At 63.1% G+C, this 23,031-nt stretch overlaps 2 protein-coding genes across 2 annotated transcripts; both read right to left on the bottom strand.

Moving 5' to 3' along the window:
• Positions 1-388: 388 nt before the first annotated feature.
• Positions 389-5,147, bottom strand: SASH3 (SAM and SH3 domain containing 3). The gene is made up of 8 exons (XM_080352490.1): positions 5,034-5,147; positions 2,561-2,656; positions 2,146-2,295; positions 1,930-2,077; positions 1,700-1,851; positions 1,338-1,544; positions 887-1,037; positions 389-772 (listed from the first exon to the last, which is right to left on the bottom strand). Exons 1-8 carry the CDS (start codon positions 5,085-5,087, stop codon positions 585-587), a joined length of 1,146 nt encoding a protein of 381 aa, XP_080208616.1. The 5' UTR covers positions 5,088-5,147; the 3' UTR covers positions 389-584.
• Positions 5,148-5,967: 820 nt separating this feature from the next.
• On the bottom strand, positions 5,968-11,760 carry XPNPEP2 (X-prolyl aminopeptidase 2; the record flags this gene model as incomplete). Its single annotated transcript, XM_080352486.1, is given in 21 exon segments — positions 5,968-6,177; positions 6,398-6,571; positions 6,573-6,670; positions 6,843-6,902; positions 7,113-7,217; positions 7,338-7,407; positions 7,557-7,617; positions 7,758-7,829; positions 7,896-7,973; positions 8,056-8,165; positions 8,271-8,360; positions 8,553-8,748; positions 9,137-9,218; positions 9,402-9,503; positions 9,616-9,762; positions 9,870-9,956; positions 10,093-10,197; positions 10,392-10,455; positions 10,544-10,654; positions 10,776-10,849; positions 11,715-11,760. Coding segments are annotated over 21 exon segments (2,142 nt in total).
• Between the last annotated feature and the right edge of the window lie 11,271 nt (positions 11,761-23,031).

The following is a 23,031-nucleotide window of genomic DNA, read 5'->3' as shown; positions in this document are numbered from 1 at the left end:
AGCCTTTGGGGCTCCCCTTGAGCTGCGGGAGGGGGCTTGCAGTGCCCTTCTCGGCTGCTCTCAGCTCAGCTGAGCCTTTCCCCCTACAGCCCAAATGTCCCAGTGAACCTTTCCCTGCCTACACTGGCGGAAGGAAGGTGGTGCTGGGCTTGGTGGGGCCTCTCACACCCTACTGCTCAGCACAGGGTTTACTCCAGCCCCATCTGCTGTGGACCTCCCTGTCCTTGCAGGTTCCTGTATATTCAGCCCAGCAGATGAGAACTCTAGGAGCAGCTCTTAAAGCTTTGGATAAAGTGGGGCAAAACCAGGCCAGAGACATCTCAGTGGGGAGCGCGGTGCCCCAGCGTGCCTGGAATGCCCACGTCTGGGCAGTGGTGCGAGGCGGCGCGGAGCAAAATGTCCTGGGGGCAGCAAATGGGGCAGCCTCTGGGGCTGGGAGCTGAGCTGCCTGCACCCTTGCAGTGCAGGGCATCCGTACCAGGGCTGTGGGGCTCACCCCTTTCCCCCATGAGCAGCCATCCCTGCCAGTCCAGACCCACAGCCAGGGTCAAAGTGGGAAGCAGCTGTGGGCTCTGCTCATGGGCTCAGGAGGACTCTACCAGGGAGAGAGCCTGCAGCTGCCCCTCCGGACCCCCTAGCTCAGCCTCATCTCGGCTGCTGTCCAGGGTCTCTGATCCCTCGAAGCAGCCTGAGTCCCGGGGAATGTCTCCCTTGAGCTCCGAGGGTGAAGGCTGAGCTTCAAAGCTGTCACCTTCCTCTGGCTCGCTCGCTGCTGGGAGAGACGAGATGTGGCAGTAGCAGACAGCGAGGCTGCTGACGGGGCTGCCTGGTGCGTTACCAAGGGCAGCACGGGCTGTCTCCCCCTGCCACCCCTCCCAGCTCTTACTGTCGTAATCCAGGAGGAGCTCGGCAGCTGTGAGCAGCTTGGTGCGGTGCTGGGGGTCCGTGATGTTCAGCTCGATGAGATGGGTCTCCCGCAGCTCCTTGAAGTCCTCCAGGGTCTGGTAGCCGTTCAGCAGCAGGGTGGAGGTGTGCTCCTGGGTGGGAGGGCAGCAGAGCGGTGAGCTGAGCACAGCGTAGCTCCCCAAGTTCTCCCTGCCTGGCCATTGCTGCCAGCTGTAATGGCTCCTGCCTCGGCGCAGATCCCTGGCAGGCATTTGCCCGAGCATCATACAGAAAAGCCCCGTGTTTCCCCTCTGCCCCCCTGGTGGTGCTCAGGCACGAGGTGGAGGGACCCGTGGGGATGTGGGACACCTGCTGGGGAGCTGAGGGTGGTCCTGCTGGCACCCTGGGCTTGTGTAGGTACCACTGTCCTCCCACAGGCTCCCATCCCATACCTGCAGGTTGATGCGCTCCAGCAGCTCGTGGAGGGTCTTGGGCTTGAGCCGCTTGCTCTTGCCAGGGCCCCGGCTCTTGCGGGCAGGGGCTGACTCCTCGGGGATGATGTCCACATAGATGAACTTGAAGGAGCCCACCCTGTTGTTGAGCAGCCCGGTCCAGGTGCCCACGGGTGGCTTCTCAATGATGCCGATGATGTCCCCTTTCTGGGCCGAGGGACAGGGGGGTGAAGATGGGTGTAAGCTTGGGGATGGCTGGGGAACACTCCCTCAGGGGTGTCCCCAGCCACCTTCCCTCCCCAGGGCACGCACCCTGGTTCTGCCCTTCTCCCCAGCCCCGGGCTGGCGGTGATGTGGCTCACCCGCAGTTTCAGCGAGTCCTTGTCATAAGGGCTGGGTGTGAAGTCTGTGTGGACGCGGGCACGACCGCAGAAAGGGCCAGTGTAGGCTGGGCTGCTCTCCTCCAGCTGCAGGCTCTCCCGGTTGCTGCCCCTGGGGCTGGAAACGTCGCTGCCTGGCGGGGAGGGGATGTGGGTCAGGATGTGCCTGGCTGTGTGGCCAGGGGCCCGGGTGCTGCCAGGGCCAGGCTCACCACTGGACAGCTGGCGGCTGATGGACGGGTGCCCGTCTTCCTCCATCTCCAGGTAGGACAGGGGCAGCTTGTCATGGCTCGCCTCCTCTGTGCTGCTGCCTGGGGACAGGGGGCACGGGGACCCCTCCTCCTCCTCCATGTCTCCCTGCTGGGGGGAGCAGGGTCAGGCCAAGGGAGGGGGAGTGGGGAACCACCCCCAGCCTGGGCCCTTCTCACCTTCCCCTCAGCGAGGGCTTTCACAGCCATCCTGCCCATCTTGCGGTTCATGGTGCGGGAGATCACGGCCCGCCACTTCTTGCCCAGCTTCATCCCGCTGCTCCGTGCAGCATTGTCAGCGCCGGTGCTGCTGGGCTCATCCTCGGGGATCTGCCATTGGGGTGGAGAGTGAAGGCAGAGCGCGCCCGCCCCCCTGGGCAAACCTCAGCTGGGTCACACAAGACTCTGGGGGAGTGAGACCCCAAATACTGCTGGTGCTGGAACCCCTGGGGCTCCCCCATGGCACATGGGCCATTAGAGGACCAGGAGTTTGGGGGAACAGGCTCTGAAAAGGGCTGTGCCTGGTGGGAAGGTGGTCCTGGGGGAGCAGGATGTGGCAGGGGGTGCTGTTGCCCTGCAGGGGTCGGACACTCACGTTCTCCTCCAGGTTGAACTCTGTCTCGCTCGGCACGGGGGAGCTGACTTTGGACTTGGCAAAGTCCTTGAAGCTGCTGGAGCGCTGAAGGGAGAGCTGGTGGACACAGAGAGATGTGAGGGCTTCTCCCTGAGCCCTCCTGCCCAGCTCCCACTCTCCTTTCGGCAAGCCAGAGCAGACCCGGGGTGACACTGATGCTTGAAGAGTTTTTTGGCTGGCACAGCCTCACCCTCCCTGCCCACGCTCGAAGAGCCGTCATGTGTTGTGAGCCTCACAGGGCCTGGGATGTAGAAACCCAGCATTGCTCTCAGCGCACGTGCAGTGGCTTGGCATGGAGTTCCCGGGGCTGTGGCTGTGCCACGCGGTGCAGCTGCCGGTGAGCAGCACCGGGAGTCTCTGCTCTGGCACCCACTGTGGCTGCTCCAGGGCTGAGCCTGGCACCGCTGTGCTGGGAGCAGCCCGGGACTGCACCGTGCGGCGGTCGCGGCACACGAGCTGAGTGCTTGCTGGGAAAACAAAGGGGCTCTGCAACACAGCCCTTCTGCTCAGCACCCCACTGGAGCCTTGCTTGTCCTGCTCCTGTACCAGCCGTGCCCTGGGGCAGTCCCTCCCTTCCCTGCAAGTGTCTGACAGCTAAAGGCTGTTTTCGGCATGAGCGCTGCTGTGACCCTGACTCTGCCCTCATGTTTGGCTCCAAGGCCAAAAGTTGCACATGTTTTTTGCATGCAAACATGGTCCCATAGCCCACATAACACCTCACCAGCAAGCTCAGTTTCACCTTTGTGCCAAAGACACCAAAGTGGGGTTTGGATTTTGGTCCCAGTGCAACCCTCCACCTCTTCCAGGCTTCCCTGTGTCCCCTGCCTGTCTCTCTGGCTCTCCTTCCCTCCTTCCTCTCTCTGTGCCCTCAGGTGCCTGACCCATGTGGGAAATGTTTCCCTGTGCTGGGAGCACCCTTGGTGCCAGCCAGGGTGCCTCCATGGCCACACAGTCCTGCGTCTCCCTCACCCCTGGATGCCCAGCACCAGCACTGCCATGGGAGCCGGCTTGTGTGCCGGGCCTGGGACAGGTCAGCTCTTGGCCGCTGGCACACTCACAGTTCACACCGTGGTGCTTGGTTTTGCCTCCACTGCAAACACAATTTCCTTTCTCAAGTTACTCTACCCGCCCCAGGATCCTGCTCGCATTGGTGGCTGCGGCACCTCCCAGCCCCTGCACAGCCTGGTTCTGCTCACACACTGCCCTGCACCTTCCCCTCCTTCCTTTTATCAACTCGACTGAGCATCCTTTATTACTCGGTTTTGCCATTTTCTTATAGAGGGTTGGTTCAGATGAGGGAGACCCAGCTCCATCCGCACCGTGGCTTTACTTAGCACGAACAGCTCAGCTGGTGCATCCATACAGAGGAGATGCCAGCCGTTTGCCACACTCCAGCCCAGCAACCCCGAGCCCATGAGACCCAGGTGACTTGAACGCTTCAGATCTCTCCCCCTGCATCCTTCAGATGAAACAACTCCCTGTCCATGTCCCCCACAGCCAGGAAAGCTGCAGCATTGGCTGCTGCCCTGGAGCTGGAGGAACCAGGAGTGCAAGAGCAGCTGTGGAAAGCCTGGCTGCCAGGCCCCCAGGGAGCACGGCAGCAAGGGGGAAGTGAGAGCAGCAGCTGCAGCTGGGCAAGAGCAGGGAATGCCCGTCCGGGCTTGCTGGGTCACCCCCAGCACAGGGCGGGGGGCTTCACACAGATTTCCCCCAGGAGCTTCCCAGCAGAGAGGAGCCGCCATGGCCTGCAGCCCTGCTGGGATGTCTGCGTGCCATGGGCAGGACCATGGCACCAGGCACTGTCTGTGTCCCCTGCTGGTGGCTCCAGCCCTCCAGGTGGGGTGGCATGGGATGGCGTATGGCCCGGCTGTGGCAGCAACTCTTTGTGAGGCTACAGTGCTGGCAGCCGGTGCTGCCGGTGGCTCCCAGCACTTGGCACGGCGCTGCTGGCGGAAGCCACCAAGGCACGTGATGGAGCTGCAGCCTCGCGCTACCTCGACCGCAAACACCTTGCTGTGCAGGCTGGGAGCTGCGCGCTCAGCACTGCCGCCATCCCCCTCTCGGCAGGAAATGGCAGGCAGCCACCCACACTTCAAGGAGGGGGAGCCACTACCCCCCAGCAGAATCCCATGGGTCCCACCAGCACCCCAGTTTGCACCCATGCTGACCCTGCGGGTGTCGATCCCAGCGGGCTGCAGGGTGTGGGGCAAGGTCAGGACCACGCACCAACACGGCCACGGTGGCCAGCAGTGGCAGGGATTGACTGCTGGCAGTGCTGGCCCCAAGCCCTATGGGACTCAGCCCCACATCTGTCCCACATTTGCCCCAGCCCTGGCACCAAGTTGTCCGTGCTCGGCATCCCATGGGCAGCCCGGACTCAGCTAGTGCTGAGCACGCATGGAACCCTGGGCAGCTGGGCACCACTGGCGCTCACCTTCCTGTGTCCTGGCTCCTTCTCGCCGGCGTTGGAGGGCTTGCGGCGCAGCATGGTGCTGTGGCCGGTAGCAAAGGTGCAGCGTTTGGGCAGCGCCTGGCACAGCACGTACCGAAACGCTGGCACTGGGGCCGGGAAGCACACAGGAAGCCAGTGGTCACATGAGAGATGCTCGTAGCGACGCGGCTCAGGGTGGCTGGCGGGTGCGCAGGCTGGGGCAGGAGGAAGGAAACCCTCCACAAAGCTGCTCCCCTGCCCAGGGCCCCTGGGGCGGGGATGCCTGCCTGCACCCTGCCACCCCGCTGCGATGCTGGTGCCGCTTGGTGATGCTGCTGGTGGGCACCGCGTCCCCCCATGCAAACGTGAAGGTTGCCCCGCTCCCTGTGCCCATACATTCTCCCTGCCTGCGCATGATGACCAAGCCCTCTGTGTAACACTGGGTCTGGGATGTCCCCTGCACCCACAGGTCCTCCTGGCTGGGCATTGAGCCCAGTGGGATGTTGCCATCAGCACCGCGCTGCTGGCACCCACAGGCAGCCGAGATGGCCCTGGTTGGGCCAGCTGACCCGAACTGTCTTGCTTCAGTTCCTCCATCTCTTGTCCCAAGAATTAAAATCTGCCCTGAACCTGCCTCCTTGCTGCCGGTACTGGCTTGTCCACCTCAGGGCAGGGCAGACAGCATGGGCAGAGTCACACGTGTGGGACCCAGGGCCATGTGGGGCCAGAGCCCAGCCCCACGGTAGCCAATGAGGCGGCAGGCGGGCTGGCGGCACGCAGGACCACCGCGGCAGGGACCGGCCGTGCGCAGGCACCCACCGGCGTTGCTCATGTTTAATCACAAACGAGCAAATAGAAAACAAAAAAAAAGGAAGTGAGCGACAGGGAGAAGAAACCGCTACAGCAGGGAAGGGGCTGGCGTGGAGCCAGCACGGGGTCAGGCCTGCAGCCCAATGAGCACTGTGGAGAGGAAGGATGTGAGGGCCAGCATGCCCACGGTGGCGGTGGCGGTGGTGGCGGCACCGCCCAGCGGGAAGGGCTCCGTGCTCCTCTGCAGCCAGCGGTACTCCTCCTCCAGCTGCTGCCGCTGCAGCTCCGGCCCCACGCGTGCCCGGATGGTCTCATAGTAGGTGTTCAGGTACCTGATCTGCGGCCAGGCATCACGGGGAGCTGGGGGTCTGTCCCAGCTGCCTGCACCACGTCACTGCTCGCATCTCCCTTGTACCCTGTTGGCCCTCCCCATCCATTTACCCTGTTGCTCCTCTCCATCCTTCCCTGTCCTGGCGCCATTTACCCACCCTAACCTCATACCACCGTCTTGGTTTTCTGCTACATCCACCCCTCAGCCCCCTTCGCTCTCCCTGTACCTGCTCCGGTGACAGGAGGCTGAGGTCAATGAGGTTGCGGTCATAGGGCACCAGTGATACCACCTCGAAGGTCAGGAAGGGCTTCTCGCCGCTCTGGTGCTGCCGCAGAGAGGTGGTGTTGGGGGTGCCCCCACCCCTGGCCTGGTGCAGCCCACTGGTGCCGTGCCACCCCTGCAGCCCATCCCTGTTGCACTACCTTGGTCTGAGCCTCCACCACAAGGGCAACATCCTCAATGCGGATCCCAAACTCGCCGTCCTGGTAGTAGCCGGGCTCTGGGGGCCGGGAAGGTGCCTGGTGAGTCCCAAGCCCAAGCGTCTCCCCCAGCCCAGCCCACCCCACCCTAGAGGGGCCAAGAGCATAATGTCTCCTCCCTTGGCCAGACTCTACTGCCCAGGGACATGTCTGAGAGCCCAAGGCTCTGGCCAGAGCAGTGGGCACACGTACCAATGGAGGTGAACATGCCAGCTGTCAGCGGCACGTTGTTGGACTGGAAGCCCACGGGCCCTGCAGGGGACATGGGTGGGTTATAGCTCCTGGAGATGGTGTGTGCTGTGGGGACACCTTGACAAGGACCGCAGCACCCTCCAGATAGGGTGACATCTGCCCACAGCAGGAGGCTCAGCTGGGCCATGAGAAGCCCCAGATGGGCCCCTGTCCTTGTCCTTTCCTCCACAACTCAGCCCATGTCCCTTGTGCTGGTGCTGCAGCACCTACACTCATGGACTGAGAGGAAGTTGCCGATGCCATGGCCAGTCCCGTGGCCATAGTTGAGTCCCACGTCCCAGAGCGCCCGGCGGGCAAAGGACTCCACCGTTCTCCCTGGGGAATGATAAGGTAGGACAAGGGCAAGTGAGGTGAGGGCTGTCCCCCACCTTCCTCCTCCCCATGCCTGGGGGCCTGGGCAGGGCTGAGCTGCCAAACGCCTGTCTCAGTACCCACCTGCCGTGTTGGATGGGAAGACGAGACGGGACAGGTCAATGTTGCCCATCAGCACACGGGTATAGGCTTCCTACGAGGGGCATTGCAGAGGGACTGAGTGTGGTGGTGCCTGCATGCCACCCACGACACATCCAGGCCTGTCTGAGACCTTGGTGCTGAGTGACACAGGGGGACCTGGGCACTGCAGGGGGCTGCTGGATGGCATGGGGGGACTGCTACCTTCTGGAGTGGGGTCGGCACGCCCCAGTGCACAGTCCGTGTGATGTCTGTTGTCCCATCGCTGCAAAGGGGGGACACGAACAAAGGCAGTGAAGCACCAGTGCTGGCTTTGGAGCCCCCTGCCACCACGTTGCAGCAGGGGCATGGTGCGGGCATGGGGCACTGTGCAGTGCTGGGCGGTCCAGGTTAAGAACTACACACAGATATTGCCCTCCGCTGTCCAAAAGGTACATCTCATCCACGGACAGCTTCTGGCTGCTCCTGTTGGAGGGGCTGCGAGAGGAGGGGGATCAGACACTGCTCCCAGCCTCCAGTTGCCCGCTCCCCACCGAGCCATACCTGTAGTGGGCCAGCGCTGCATTGAGCCCGCTGGCAGAGATGGACTGGAAGCTGGGCCCGTGGCTGTGCTCCTGGGCCCTGGAAGGCAGCAGAGAGGGAGGTGCTGGGGCTGTCTGGCTGCCCTGCACCAGGCAGGGGAGGCCACGTCGGCAGTACTGACTGGCGGAGCATGTCGATGTGCTGTGCCCCCGAAAACTCGTCCACCTGCCCCTGAGGGACCATCTTCTCCAGCCACAGCAGGTGCTGGATGACAGCCACCGCGTCCCGAACCTGGGGGTGGCACAGCAGAAACAGGGGAGGGGGGCATCAGCACCCCGCTTCCCCCACCTGCCCCCCACTGCTGCTCAGGGCTGCAGGGACAGGGACAGCCCTTACGTGAGCGGCTCGCAGCATCTCCTGTTCCTTGACATTTTTCACAGCCTTGGCCAGCATGACGGGGGAGTAGCTGTCCTCCAGCAGCTTCTCCTGCAAGGGCAGGCTAGGGGTGGCATGGCCAGGCACAGCCCCCCACCCCTTTTGCCCCAGGGACAGCCATGGCACCCCCTGTACCCCCCTGTCTCAGTGGCACAGGTCTGTCCCCGAGCCCAGCAGGACTCAGGTTACCCATGGCCCGGCTCAGCAATGCCGGTGCTATCTCCGGCACGCGGTGGTGCCCACCTGAGGGATGACACCGTAGAGGCCGTAGGTGGTGTACTGGGTGCCCAGCCAGATGGTGACATTGCCGTGGGCATAGAGGCGGAGGTGGACAAGTGCCTGACTGTAGTCCTGCAGCTCCACGCACAGCGGCCCCGGGCAGCCTGCCCGCAGGGACAGCTGTGCTGCAGCCGTCAGGCGCGGCTTATCCACAAACAGACTGGGGAAGGATGCGGGATAGAGTGGGCACAGCTGTGGGGTCGGCCTGCTGCCCTTGGCTTCCCCCAAGCCTGACCATGTTGTTGAGAGAAGGGGGCTGGCTGGGGGGCTGAGAGGGGATGCTGGGCTGGGGATGGGGGGTCAGCCTCAGTCTGTGCTGGGTGAGAGGGTGCTGCACCCCAGGGTGGGCTGGAACCGTCGAGGCTGGACCTAGGAATGATGTGAGACTTGGAGGGGACAGGCAATGAGGCTCAACACTGCAGGATGTGATGGGCTCTGGGTAAGGGGCCAGCCGGGCTGAGGGAAGGGTCCCATGGGTGCTGGTACTGGAACAGAAGCAAGGAAAGAGCCCCTTCTCTGCCCTTTGCCTGCAAGGAAATACCGCCTACCTTATGCTGGTGTTGGTCAGCAGGGTGTAGGCATAGAATACAGGAGTGTAGGGGATGTCATCTCCACGGAGGTTGAAGAGCCCTGCCGGGAATGAGACCTCTGAGCCTGCGTCTGCCAGCTGCCCTCCTACCCCCAGGGCTCTGAGCCCATGGCTCCCACCACAGCTCCCACCATGGCACCCACCATGGCTCTCACCACGGCTCCCACCACGGCTCCCACCATGGCTCCCACCACAGCTCCCACCGCAGCACCTCGGCTACTCACAGGCTGTCTCCTCCAGCCCTGACAGCAGCACAGCTGTGGGCCGTCGAACGTGCTGCTCCATCTCCTGCCGGATCCCAGCCACCTTCTCCTGCCAGCTGCTCCCTGGAGGGCAGTGAGAGGCTGGCTCAGCTCAGGGACCACTGCGGAGCCCCGGGCTGGGGGCTGCTGTGGGTGAGCATCTGCACAGCAGCCTCAGAGATAACGGCGGTCGTACCTGTGAATGCTTCCGGGAGGCTGTAGATCTCACCGGAGGGTGGAGGGGGTCTCTGGTCACCCCATGCTTGATCCACGAGGTTGGTCTCGATGGGCAGCAGGGTCCTGCCAGAGCCCTGCAGAGCTTGGCTGTAGCTGTTCCAGGTGTCTGAGGTGGGGGGAGGAGCAGCTCACAGTTGGGGGCACCTGGTAAATCCACACCCAAGAGCTGCCCTCATGTTGGGAAGGGTCACCCTGTGTGATGGCAAGCCCTACCGATGGAGAAGAGGAAGGGGTCCAAGCTGATATTCCCCCCAACAGGAACCGCCTCCATGATCCACAGTCCTATGGACTCGATCCATGCTGCAGGAGAGAGCTGGGTGGCACCACAAGGAGCCAAGTCCCGGACCACACTGAGCCCAGACGAGGATGTGACTGCGGTCATGGGTGTCCTGGGGGTGGGAGGATGCAGCAACCCCTGAACCTGCCCCCCACTGACTTGTCCTCTGCAACTCCCAGTTGCAGTCCAGCTGCCGCTCTGCCTGGGTCCAGTAGCGGCTGTCGGTCCAGAGGGCAGCCTTGTCCTGTGTGATCACACCGGTGCCTGGGACAGGAGTGGGGGGTCAGGTGTCACCTTTCCCCCCTCTCCAGGCGGACCCCCAGGGACTCCTGGCCTGACCTCATGTGTTGAGCAGGACCATGCCCTGCCCTGAGGATCCCCAAGGATGGGGACCAGCAGGCAGCTGGGTGCTGCCCCCCGCCCCAGCAGGGAACCCAGGGCGGCGAGGATGCTCTCACCTGCAGAGCCTGTGAAGCCGGTCAGCCAGCCCAGCCGGGAATCCCGCTCCGCAATGTACTCACTCTGGAGCCGGGGGCAGAGCCGTGAGATGCAGCTGCGGGCAGTGGCCGGGGAGCCCGTCCCCAGGGCCACGAGCAATCTGCTGCCTTACCATGTGGGCGTCCGTGGAGGGCACGATGTAGGCATGGACACCGTGGGCTCGCATGGTGCCCCGCAGAGCAACGAGCCTTGCTGTGGTGTTGGTGGCAGTGGATGGCAGGTACTGGTGGCACAAGGAGACACGTGCTGGGGGATTGCACACCAGCTGCAGCAGTGGGACTATAGGGGGTGACCCCATGTGGGGTGTCTCAGAAACAGGTAGGGCTGGTCATGGTGGGACTCACCGGTGGGTCTGCAGAGCAGTTCCGGACATCAGTCCTGGTGGAGACAGCCTGTGGTGGCTGGCCTGCAGCACAGCCTGAGGATGTGGGGACACCCTGAAGACTCAGAGTCCTGCTCCAGCCCAGAGCCAGAACTGGGACAGCTGTGACTCTTGTCCCCAGCCCCAAACATGAAGCCAGACAGTTTAGGAGCTTTTTTGCAAAAAATAGTGTTTCTAGCCCCAGGAACAGTGGGTGAAACCCAACACCATTAGCCAGCTCAGGAGGAAGTAAATGCTCCCAGGCATGGCCAGCGCTCATGGCATGCCTGGGGACAGGCTCCGGGGTGCAGTGGGATCATCACACGGTGCAAACGGTGCCTACTGTGCCTGGGAACCAGGGAGGTGGTGGGCAGAAACAAGCCTTTAGCCTACCTGCCGCTGCGCCTGCTGAAGAACCTGGCTGGCAACCAGGGATGTGCCCTGGCAGGACCTAGCCTCTCCCTGGTGCAGCTCTGCACCTGCTGCCACCACCAGCACTGCTCTGTCACCACTGCAGTCTGTGGGCAGGGACCTGGTTCTTCATCTCGGACCAAGGGCACCAGGCTCGGGTCCATGGGGCAATGGGAAAATGGGGCACCCTGAGCAGAGTGTGGCCTTGGGTGCCTAGTTGCTGTGTCCCTGGGAGCTGCTCCTTACCCATCACCACCCCAGAGCTCATCCCTGGGTCAGACAGGTAGGATTAGCTCCTCTCAGCAGCCGGGCTCCCCTAGCCTGGGGCAGTGAGGCAGGCACAGCAGCACAACCAGTCTCCCTGTGGGCAAACCCACCCTTGCTTCATCCAAAGCTGTGGTTCAGACTGCTGACATCCCACGCTGGGAGCAGCCTGGGTCCTGGGGGTTCCCAGAATGTGGTGTCCCTTGGAGAGTCTACCCCACCTCCCAGCCCAGCCCCTCTGACATACCGTGGAGCAGGAGCACCCAGGCTGCAGTCCACTGTGGGAGGTGCATGGCTGCTCTGGGGTGCCCAGGGGATGTTTCCCCAGTGCCTTGGGTGAGAGGTCCTTCCTCCTGTGACTTTGCCCCAGGGGTGGAGGGATGATGGATAAGAGAGTCAAGGCAAAGAGAGTCAGGGGGAGAGGGGGCAGAGGGCAGTCATATGCATTGAAAGTGAATCGTGCTGCTAAATAAAAGTAAACATAAGCACAAAGTCCAAAGATCCTTCCAGAGCAGGGCTGGGGCTGTGCCAGCTGAGCCTGGCCCATCTCAGCTGCTCAGGGTTAAAAGCAGAGAAGAAGAGGCTGCTCATGCTCTGCTCCTCTGTGTCCCCAGCAAAACCTCCATTCCCTGGAGCTGTGGAGGGCTGACATGGAGGCCCCTGGGGTGAGGGTGCAGGATCCCCAAGCCAGCCCTCTCCTCCAGCAGGACACAGAGTGGTGCAGGGCATCCTCCTGAGCATGGCTGTAGTGGCCCCCACCCCAGTGCCCAGCGGGACGCCCCAGGCTGGGGTGGAAGAGACCACTGGTGGGAGCAGGTGTAACTCCATGGCAGTTGCCGAACAGCAGAGCTGTCATGGGGAGGCAAAAATGTCCTTCTTCCCTAGAGCTCCAATGTCATGAGCAGGGCTGGGAGCTGGCCATTGGCAGGGCCAGTGAGGAAGCTAGAGCATCGATGAAACACCTACCCCCATTTTTGGCTCCTGCAGATGACTGGTTCCCACTACACATGGTTTTGCATCCCCTGGCCATGGCTGGGCCACTAATATTTTTTATGACTGTTCTTCCACTGCACCTCTAGTAATGTGTTCGGCAACCTCGCACAGACAGGCTTTTTACCTCGGAAAAGCCAGTCATCACTGGGGACCTCGTCAGTGCCCTTACCACTCCCACCTCTGTGCCTTTGTGCCAGGCACGGGCACCTCTGCGCCCCTTTGTTGAGAAGATGTGTCAGTATCCAGCAGTGGGCGTGAAGGAGATGACCATCCTCAGCAGTGAGCTCTGAGCTAGCTGCGGATGCCTATGAGCAGGGTGAGGGCAAAGTGCTGGGCATGGGAGAGGAGCAAGGAACGGCACAGGCAGCATTATGCTCACTGATGCCTCTGGTCTTCAGGATGGCTGTGGGTCCCACGTGCCTGCAGATGCTTTGGGCTGCATGAGAGGTGGTGGTGCAGGAAGAGCCCAAGTGCTCTGGGGAGGACACAAGTCTCGCTGTGTCCCCCTGGACTGAGCGATGCCAACCACAGTACCTCCAGGGACTGCAGAAGGAGCAGAAATGAATGCTGCTGCCGCTCCCGCCCGCTCTGCCCGGTCCCTGTCCACAGGCAGAGCTGGAGCGTCATGGGGAGCATGGGGACCCTGCAGGACACAGACGTTGTCTGAAAGGAGTGTGGAGATGGGGCGACAGCGCGTGTGGTGCTGGCATGCTGGCTTTTCGTTGGTGTGGTTAAACAGAAGAGGGACCGAGCTTTGGAGAGACAGAGCTGAACATCTGACCCCACCTTTGCCATGCAGATATGGGTTTCTGGGAAGCAGGAATACGTGTAAGGCCTTGAAGGTAAACACAGGTTAACTTCAGTGCTAGTGAGAGCACATGGTCTGCCTAATGAAGTGCAGGAATAATAAACCAAAAGTGCATTAGTGGGTCAGGTTGGAAATCCTGGCAAAGGAGACAATGGCAACATTTTAGCATTGAGCAGCCTTACACAGTCAGAGCCACATTTGATGGCAGCACACATAGGGAGAGGAGCACGATGGTGGCAAACTGACCAAGCTTTGCCATGCCAGTCAGGTACCAGCCTCTGCCCACAGCAAAGGCAACAGGGCCACCAGCGGCCATCTCCAAGGGCTGGGACCCATTATCTGCAGGAAGAACACTGCAGCATGTGCCCTTTGTCCCACCAAGCCTGTGAGCACCAAACCGCCGGGACTTCTGCCTTGCTAAAAACCTCATTATGTTTGTCATAATGAGCATTGACCCCAAGGCCTATCTCATTTATTGTACATGAATTTCCTCTAACTGCTTCAGTGACTTCTCTGTGGTTGTTGAAGAGAATGTCTGGCTGAGGGACAGACTTGTCACTGGCAGGCAGTAGAGATGTCCATCCATGGGTCAGACACAGACTTTCAGGGGAGGATGCACATCCCCACCCACGACAGGGGCACCTCGTGGGGCTGGAGACCAGCTCCACTGTGGTGTGGGGCCAGACCCCTCCTGCCATGGGGCTGGGAAGCAGCCTGGCCCCGGGACTGGAGGGCTGGGGGCAGCGTGCCTGCGCAGCCACCCCCCTGTGCCACCGAGCCACTGCGCAGTCCAGGCAGCGGCTGTCTGTCCCGCGGAGTCTGTCCAGCGCTGCCACTGCAGGGGCTGGCTGCTCCATGCGGCGGCTCCAGCTGTGTCACCGCAGCTGTGTCACTGGGATCTTGCTGGCCACGAGGTGGCACCAGGACTGCGCTGTGGAGATGCACAGACCCCTGTTCCCCTGTCATCTCCTCCACACACCCCGCTCCTCGTCTCTCTGTCTTGTCCCCTGTCCCCTGTCCACCCACCCCGTCCTGCCACAGCCCTGGTGCAGTGGGGGCCGGCAGCAGCAAAGCCTGGTGGTCCCTCTCGTCCACCATTCTGTTCCTGAGGCCTGATACACTCATATCATGAATGGTCTCAGTTTGCCTGTGTCTGGTGTCACTCTCTGGTCCCCTGCTTGGAGGAGTCAGGGAGGATGGGAGGAGTGGGCGATCCCCTACCCCAGCAGGGGCAGGACATGGACAGGAAGGAGAGGGATGCAGGGCGACACCAAAGCTGCCTGGAATTGTTATGGCAACACAAATTTCTCGAGAATATGTGATGTGGTTGCTGTGGTGACAATCAGGCAGCGGTTTGCCGCCATCTCCCTAATTAGTGAAATGTGCTAATGATGCTTCCATCCTCCCTGACGGGTCCCTGCCCAGTGCCAGGATGGGGGCTGCACTCACAGCAGTGCCCAGCTCCTCTGTCCCCTGCCTGCTGGCTGCCCCTCACCACACAGCAGCATGCCTGGTCCCATGCAGTCTGCACGGTGACAAGGGTGTCCCCTCACCCCTTTTTTCCAGCCCTGAACCCAACTCTGCAATGCCAACCCTGATGCCAACTCCCCCACGCCACATCCAAAAGACAGAGCTGAGACAGGCCTGTCCCACCCCTGTGGGTACAGTGGCACTGTTAGCCCTGTGGCTGCACGTCCCTCCTCCTCCTCCTTGCCCAGCACAGGGGGTGGCATCAGCCATCCCTGGAGACCCTCAGGGCCACATGCCACTCTGAGCAAGCCAGCGTCAACAGGACGAAGCTCATCGGCCACCACACGTCCGGTGGGGCCCTTCCCTCCCACGGGAGGTTTCCTCGAAGACGAGCTGAAGGAAGGCTTTTGGGGGGACATCCTCCTTTTGTGGGCTATTGTTGGCCTTCCGTCACCTGCAGAGACTGTGGGGTGACTCAGGCCGGGGTGACGTTCCTGGCAAACAGGACGTGGGTCAGTGAGGGAGGGTGTGCGCGGCCATAGGAATGCGGAAGCGAGCAGGGGCATGGGGATGCTGCCACAATTCCTTGTGAAGGCAGCTTCTGCCTGCCCTGAAGTCCAGCAGGTGATGTGTGCCCAGGGGGCTGGGCCGTGGGGGTCCCTGTTGCACCCCAGAGCCTGGCAGCTTGCCTGCAGGGACGGGGATGCAGCTCCAGGACACCATGAGCCCATGAGCTGAACCTCCCTGGAGGATCACCCTGTTGTGGGGGTGAAAAATGCTGGCTGGGAGCCCAGCGCCCTTGGGCAGGCTGTGGGGAGGCAGTGGGGGCACAACGAGCAGGACTGGAAGAGGCACAGGGGGTGTCCTCCCACAGTGCCTACGGACATGTGCAGGGTGCGACATGGGCACCACACACCCTCTGTAAGCCCCTCCTCACACCCAGTATGGCCTCTTCCTCGCAGCCCACACACCCTGTAGTTCCTCTTACAGCCCCAGCCCATCCTCACAGTCCAACACACAATCACCTTGTCCAGTCTCTCCTACAGCCGCTCTCAGTCAGTACAGCCCCTCCTGTACAGCTCCCCATACAGCCTTAGCATCCTCACTTGGGGAAAATTAATTTATTGCAAATCAAATCAAAGTAGGGTAATGAGAAAATAAAACAAATCTTAAAATACTTTCCCCCTACCCCTGCTTTCTTCCCGGGCTCAACTTCACTCCCGAATTCTCCACCCCTGCACCCCGAGCAGTGCAGGGGGATGGGGAATGGGGGTCCATTCATCACACATTGTCTCTGCTACTCCTTCTCTCACACTCTTCCCCTGCTCCAGCCTGGGCTCCTCTCCCTGGGGCCGCAGGTCCTACCAGAATCCTGCTGCACGGGCTGCAGGGGAAGCTCTGCAGGGGTGCCGTGGCCTCGCTGGCAGCACCTGGCTGCAGGCAGGGCAGTCCCCAGGCTGTGGGACACTTCAGCTCTGCCATTGTCGTCCACCACAACACCACTACACCACGTCGGCAGCGGTACCCCGCACACGTGGGTCGATGAGGGGCTCTGTCAATGCTCAATAGCACCCAGGCTACACAGCACTGGTGCCCATAGCCTGCACCTCTGTGCACGGGGGGGGCAGGTGCTTTAGCCCTTGCCCTGGCCCAAGTGGTGCAGAGCTGGGGGGCTGCAGTGCCCATTCTGCAGCGACGGTCTGTCCCCATCCCCACACAAGCAGTGGCACCCTTTCTGTGCCGTCTGGCAGAGGGGGCTTCATGCCCCCACCCCCCCTGGCAGTGGTTGGATGATCTGGGGGGGCAGCAGGGTCAGAGGGGGCTTCAGGTGAACCCCTCTGTGGGCACCAGCTGACCTGAGGGACAGAGGGGCAGGGTCTGCCAGGAGCAGTGGGCAGGACAGCCTTCTGCCCCCATGGGTGCCTGCGGAGGGGGCTGGCTGGAAGGGGGGCCTGATTCAGGCAGGGTAAGGGGTCTCAGGGTCCCAGGATTAGGCTGGGAGGGGGTCTCCCAGGCTGGGTAGAGGATCCAGGGACCAGGCTGGGAGGGAGTTCCTGCAGCCTGGCTGAAGGAGTTCCAGGGACAGGACGGGGAGTGGGGCATCCCAGAGCCAGGCTGGGCAGGGGTCCTGGGCCAGAATTACAGCAGTGCTGAGGGCTGGGGGCTAGGGTGGGTGCAGGGGTCCCACAGTCAGCGGGGTAGAGGGTCCTGGGCCAGGCTGGGAGAGGGATCCCGGGACAAAGCTGAGGGGTGGTCCCAGAGCCCTGGGGCCGGGGCCCGCCCAGAAGGGATGCCGGTGGGGGGATCATCTTTGGGGGCGGGAAGGGGGTGTCCCGGGAGGGATGCGGTCGCTGGGGCGGGGCTGGGGGCGGACACCCCCTCGGGGGCCCGGCGGCCACATGACCGGGCAGACGGCGGGGCCGGGCTGGGCTCTCACCGCCTACAAATGCGGCTCCCCCGGAGCGGGGCCGCCACCGCCACCGCCGCCTCCGCCACCGCCTCCGCCGTCCCGCAACCCCCCAGCATGGCCGCGCCGCGCTGGCTCTGGGCGCTGCTGCTGCTCTGGCTCTCCCTGGCCGCCGCCGGTGAGTGCCGGGACCCCGAGCGGGGCAACCCCGGCTCCGCGCCGTACTGGAGAACCCCCTCCCCGCCCCCCGCCCCCCTCCCGGTCCGGCATCGCTCCGGGCTGGCACCGGGGGGGACGGAGGGGACTGTGGTCGGGTGACCGTGTTCTGAGCAGGGCTCGGGGGGACTGGCACCCCCTGCCCGTGCTGGCCGGGAGCCACTGTCGCCGGGCTGGGGAGGACAAAGCGTTTTTCATGATGCCAACAAACCCCCGCTGTCTGTCCGGACAGCGGAGCAGAACAACAGCCATCCGAGGGCTGGAGAGCTGTCACTGTCACTGCCTCCGGCTGCCGGAGCACAACCCACCTGGTGGGTGACAGCGTGGGGCATGGCCGGGATGCTGGCACGGGGAGCCGTGGCCCTGCCATGCTGCCACCACGGGTCTTGGCTCGCTCCCCAGGGTGCGCGCCCAGTCCCAGCTCAGCAGGGCACTGCCACCTGTGTGCGGATGCAGGGCTGGTGGTTCTGCGACTGCTGCCATTGCCGGCGCATCTCTGCCAGGCGCCCCGGGGAGCAGGCTGCAGGGAGAGGCCACTGCCCGGGAGAGGGGACGAGGGTGTCGGTGGATAGTACATTGCTGGCAGGGAGAGGGGCACAGGATGGTGGCTTTGAGGAGAACTGGGAGCCAAAGCCTGAGGCTGCTCTGTGCCCCTCAGTGAGGCCAGCGGCAGCAGCCGCACAAGGTGGCCGTGCTTGGCGCAGGTGGCCTGGCCACCTCGGTGCAGGAAGCACTCAGCCGGCGAATGGCTCCTGCTGGGGGCAATTCAGGAAACGGGCGGCGCTGCCTGGCCCTGCCTGCCTTGGGCCAGGCGGCGGGAAGTGCAGGCAGGCCCCACAGCATCCCCATCCCATGTGCAGGGTGGGGGCACCAACTAACGCTCTTCCTGCTGTCCCCAGGGCCACTGGGCCAGGCGCTAGATGGGAAGGATGCAGAAAACGGCCTCATCCGAACCCTGGTGCGGCCGCAGGCTGCGCGGCGCGGGGCCGGGCACCGGCCGGGTGGCTGGCGGAGGTACCGGCGGCCCCGACCCCGGCTTTCCCACAAGGGCCCCATGCCCTTCTGAGGCAGGTGAGGAGCAGCAGGGTGTGGGGGGACACAGGGACATGCGATGCTGCTGGGAGGGGACTCACACATACCTGGGTTTGCTCTTGTTGCAGGGTTGCCACCAGTCCTCCAGGGATGCGGCTGCCGTTCTCTGTCCTAGCCTGCTCTACACATCTTCCAGCCCTGAGCGCAGGGTCCCTGTGAGCCCTCAGCTGGTGTCACCTCCTTCCTGTGGCTGTCCCTGGTGGCGCTGGCGCCGTGGGTGCCTCCTGCCTCCCTCACCACCCCTTGAGGCTGGCTGGGAGAGGGCTGCCCATGGTGGGGCTGGGTGCTGCCGCGATGCCCCTGTCCTGGTGGGTGTGGGGCTGCCCTGGACATCAGCTCACCAGGACCCATAGGCTTTGTGCAAAGCACTACGTCACGTGGAGGAGCTTCTCTGCAGGGGTCTGTGAGCTCCTCTGGGGCTCCTGCCTCATCCCTGCCAGTTGCCCACAAGCCAGGGTGAGCACGCAGTTTGTCCTGCTGGAGTTTCTATGTATTCCCATGGTGCTAACGCTGCACCTTGGGTGAGCTGCCCTCCCCTCCTTGGCAAGTGTGAGGTCCCCTTCCCTCTGACAGACCAACTCCTGGGCACCCCCAAGGTAGGGGGTGTCCACTCAGGACACAGCGTGGGGCTCTGGGCCCCTCTGCCTGCTCTGCACCATGGGGCGGCAGGAGAATGGTGGGGCACTAGGGCCTCTATGTCAAACACTGACACGCCAAAGTTGGGGCCCTTGCTCTGAGTGCTACTGGGTGCAGCATGTTGTTCATGCTTCTTGTGTTTGTAAAGATTTATTATGTTTAAATACATCTTTATAATAAAGAGTTATGATGACAGTAAACCCTTATTTTTGCAGGTGTGGGCACAAGTTGCTCACAAGTGGGGAGGCCTTCCAGGGGCCCTCTGCTCCCCCCGGCACTGCCCGGTGGTGGTTGGGGGCCAAGGCAGCCCCTACCCCAGCCTGGTGCTGGCGGAGAAGATGCCCAGCAAAGGGAGAAACAAGCTACAGGGCTGCCTGGCCCATAGAACTGGGGAGGAGGGTGGGAAAATACAGGAGGTCAGCATCTCCCAGGCTTGCAGAGGGGCTGGGTGATGGAGGTCGGGGTGCTGGAAGGTGCAGGGATGCTGGTCCCAGCCAGGGCAGCATGGGGTGAGTGTCTGGGGACCCTTGGCCCATGGAGCAAAGACCCTGGCTGCAAATAGGGTTCTGGGCACAAATGTCTTTATCCGCTTCTGGGATTGGTTTTTCTGCTCACCTGAATTCCCCTTCACAGAGGGCATCAGCTGCATGCTGAAGGGTTGAGTGGTAGTAACGGCTTTAAAAGCAGGGAACAGGGTGGTGAGACAGGCTCTGCTACTGAGGGGTCATGGAGGGATCCTTCATGCCTGGAGGAGGGGATGTGGCCCAGCCTGTCCCCCGGGTACTGACAGTGCCTGGGTCTGGGGACTCAAGCAGCTTGTTAGCTGAAGCCTTTGCTGGAATAATGGCTTTTGTGGGGCAGTTTCCACAGGGAAGTGCTGGTGCTCCTGCCCTGCTCCTGTGGTGCTGCAATTGCCTTGGTTACCAGCACCTGTGGGTGCTGGGTGAAGCCAGGCGTGCAGCACCCGTGTCTGGCAGTGTGGTGCCAGGGCAGGGAGGAGGGTTTGCGCCCAGCATGGTACTGGCAGGGGGAGGATGAGGCTGGTGAGACAAGCGAGGACCATGCGGCAGCCCCTGGAGCTGTCCCTGCCAGCTGCTGAGCTCCTGGCTGGGATGCTGCAGCCGCAGGTGAAGGGCAGGCAGCTGCCCCAGTGCTGCAGGAGGGTGGCCCAGAACTGCGTACGGCTCTCTCACTGGTCCCATTTGACGCTGCTGCCTTCAGGCAGCCCCAGTGACCGCCAGTTCCCCTTCGTCCCCCCAGCCTGACCCCAGCAGCCCTGGGCAGCTGTCCCACAGCTCCACACACAGCTGCAGCTATGGGTGCCTGATACCTGGCACCTGCATCCATGGCATCCCTGTTCCTGGTGTCCCTGCTGCCCCTGTCCATGGTGTCTGCACCCCTGGTGTCCCCATCCCCATGAGGCTCTGTGCAGGCAGGAGCCATGCAGGACGCAGTGGGTCAGGACTCAGCAGATAGAGACTCCCTGTAAGACCTTGCAGGTGGGTGGGGGCTGAGCCCTGCAAAGGGATGGGACCCCCCTGCGACAGGACCTTCCCAGCCAGGACCCCTGAGTGAGGCAGTGCCCATGCAGGGCCCCCAAGCCCCATATTGTTTGCAGGAGGCCACCCACAAGTGACGTTCCCAGGTGGAGGGCAGCTCAGCCCCAGCACCGTGCGGGACCGTGGGCAGGGGAGCACGGCAGCCCTGGGGGCACGGGCAGACAGGGCTGGCAGCACCAGCGGGGAAAGGGTTAATGGGGCCACTGAGGAGCTGGGCGGAAAGGCTGCAGCTGCGGGGCTGGGAGCAGAGCCGGGGGAAGCAGGGCTGGGCCCAGCTGGCCTCCATTAGCTCATCCTCTGGGACCCGGGAGGGATGTGCTCCCCGGCCACACGCCAGCATGCTCCCGCCACGCCGCCCATCCACGCTGGCCATGGCGGCCGGTTGCCCCCATGCCCTGGGGAGCCGCTGCCTCTGCCCCTGTGGCAGAATGGGGTAGGTGGGCGAGGGCTGCCAGCTCCCTGTCCAGTCCCGTCCTGGCCCTGGCTCTGCTGTTTCCAGCCCCAGCAGCCACCGGCGCTGCAATGGGGAGAGGATGTGGTGCCCTGGCCACAGCCTCTCTATCTGACTCCAACTCCTGCTCTGGCTGCCTCAGGATGGTGGTGGCGGGGGTACCTTTCCTCCATTGCCACCCTACAGTGCCATTGCTACTGGGTTTGAACTGGGAGGGCTCTCCCCCTGCACCTCAAATTGTCCTTCAGCACCAATGGCTTGGCCCCCCACCAGCTGCAGGCAGCAGCACCCTGCCCGCGACTTCCCACGGGGAGGTTTGCCTGCCTGCACAGGTGCCGGCAGGACAGGCAGCCGGTGCTGCCCAGAGCAGACTGCTGCAGCCCGCGCCAGGCCAGGCAGCAATGCTCCGCTGAGCATCGCCCAGCCCTGAGCACGGGGGTTTGGGCTGCAGCCAGGGGATGCACAGCTGAGCCATGACCCCAGCCCTCCCACGCCAGCCTGGAAGGAGAAGGCCAGGGAGGACCCCGAGTTGGGCTGTGGCCAGCGGGTGCTGGAGGAAAAGGCTCCTGGGCCAGGAGACCTAAGGAATCTCTGGCTTTTCCTGGCCTGGCTGGCTGCCCACAGGCAGGTGGGAGGCTCTGGGCTCTGTCGTGTTCCCCGTGCACTATGTGCCATGACAGCTCCCTCCTGCGCTGCCTGTGGTGCCCGAGCCCCTGCACCGCAGCAGGGAGCAGTGGCAGAGCAGGTGCCAGGGCAGTGCCGGGGGCAGAGACGCGGGCAGAACAGGCAGCAGTGGGCAGGCAGGAAAGGCACTGCTGGAGCAGCATCTCCAGCTCAGGGGCAGTGGCTGCTGCAAGCGCTGAGCGGGGCTTGAAGCCAGAGGGCTGCAAGGTCCCCAGAGCCAGGGGCAGATAGCAAATGCATACAGGCAGCTGCCTGGCTGCTGTCCCTGGGTGCAGGTCCCTGCGTCTTGAGGACGGGGTGCTCTGATGCATCCCAGCTTGCTGAGTAGGGAAGCAAGGATGCTGGGTGCACTGGGAGGAGGGATGGGAATGGTCTGAGCGATGGCTGGAGCCCTCTAGTCCTTGGGGACCTCGGGATGCATCCATGGGGATGGACAGGGCTCATTGCCCTGGCTGGGGCTGGCCCTGGACATCCAGGGTGGACATGGGACAACGGCTGTGCCAAAGTCACAGGCTGAGCCCCACCGCTCATGGCAGGCACATGCTGCTGGGATGCTCCCAGCTGCACCAGTCCCACTGCCAGTACCCGTCAGTCCCCAACATCCATGGTGGGCTGACAGGCGTGAACCCCTGCCTCCACACAGGGCACAGAGCAGCGCACTGACAGCCTCCGAGGTCCCCAAGGACCCTCATGCCCATGGCCAAGCCTGGAGGATGGGCAGGCCTGGCCTTCAGCCCCATCCCCGGTGAACCACAGGGCTTTACGCTCGCTCTGGCATTTCCGCCGGTAGCGGCAGGAATGCGGTGGCCACGGGAACAATGCCGGCACCTTGCACGGATCGCCTCGGTGACACGGCTGGGAGCTCTCAAGGAGCCGGCAGGAAGCAGATGGTGATGACACCGGCGGCCGTTTCCTGCAGCAGGACACGCTGGCTTTCTGCACTGCTGCTCCAGTTAGAGCCAGAGGGACCCAAAGTCCACGGGCAGCGCTGCTCAGGTCTGTCCTACAGGCTGGCCCAGGCCCTGTTCCGTGCCAGCCACTCCAGCTGCACTAGCCCCACGGTGGGTGTGCTGGGCTACTCTGCCAAATGGGCAACTGGCATGGGGCTGCACGGTGGCCCCGCGTCAGGAGCCTGCAAGCTGCTGCCCAGGAGCAGGAGCTAAACCAGCAGGAACTGGAAAGCAGCAGGAAACTGCTGCTGTCCCCCAGCTCTGCCCGGCACGTGGCCGACGTGGTGGTAATGGCAGA

This window comes from Nesoenas mayeri, assembly GCF_963082525.1.
Source record: "Nesoenas mayeri genome assembly, chromosome: 13".
NCBI lineage: Eukaryota > Metazoa > Chordata > Aves > Columbiformes > Columbidae > Nesoenas > Nesoenas mayeri.
This window is presented reverse-complemented; position numbering and strand designations above follow the sequence as displayed.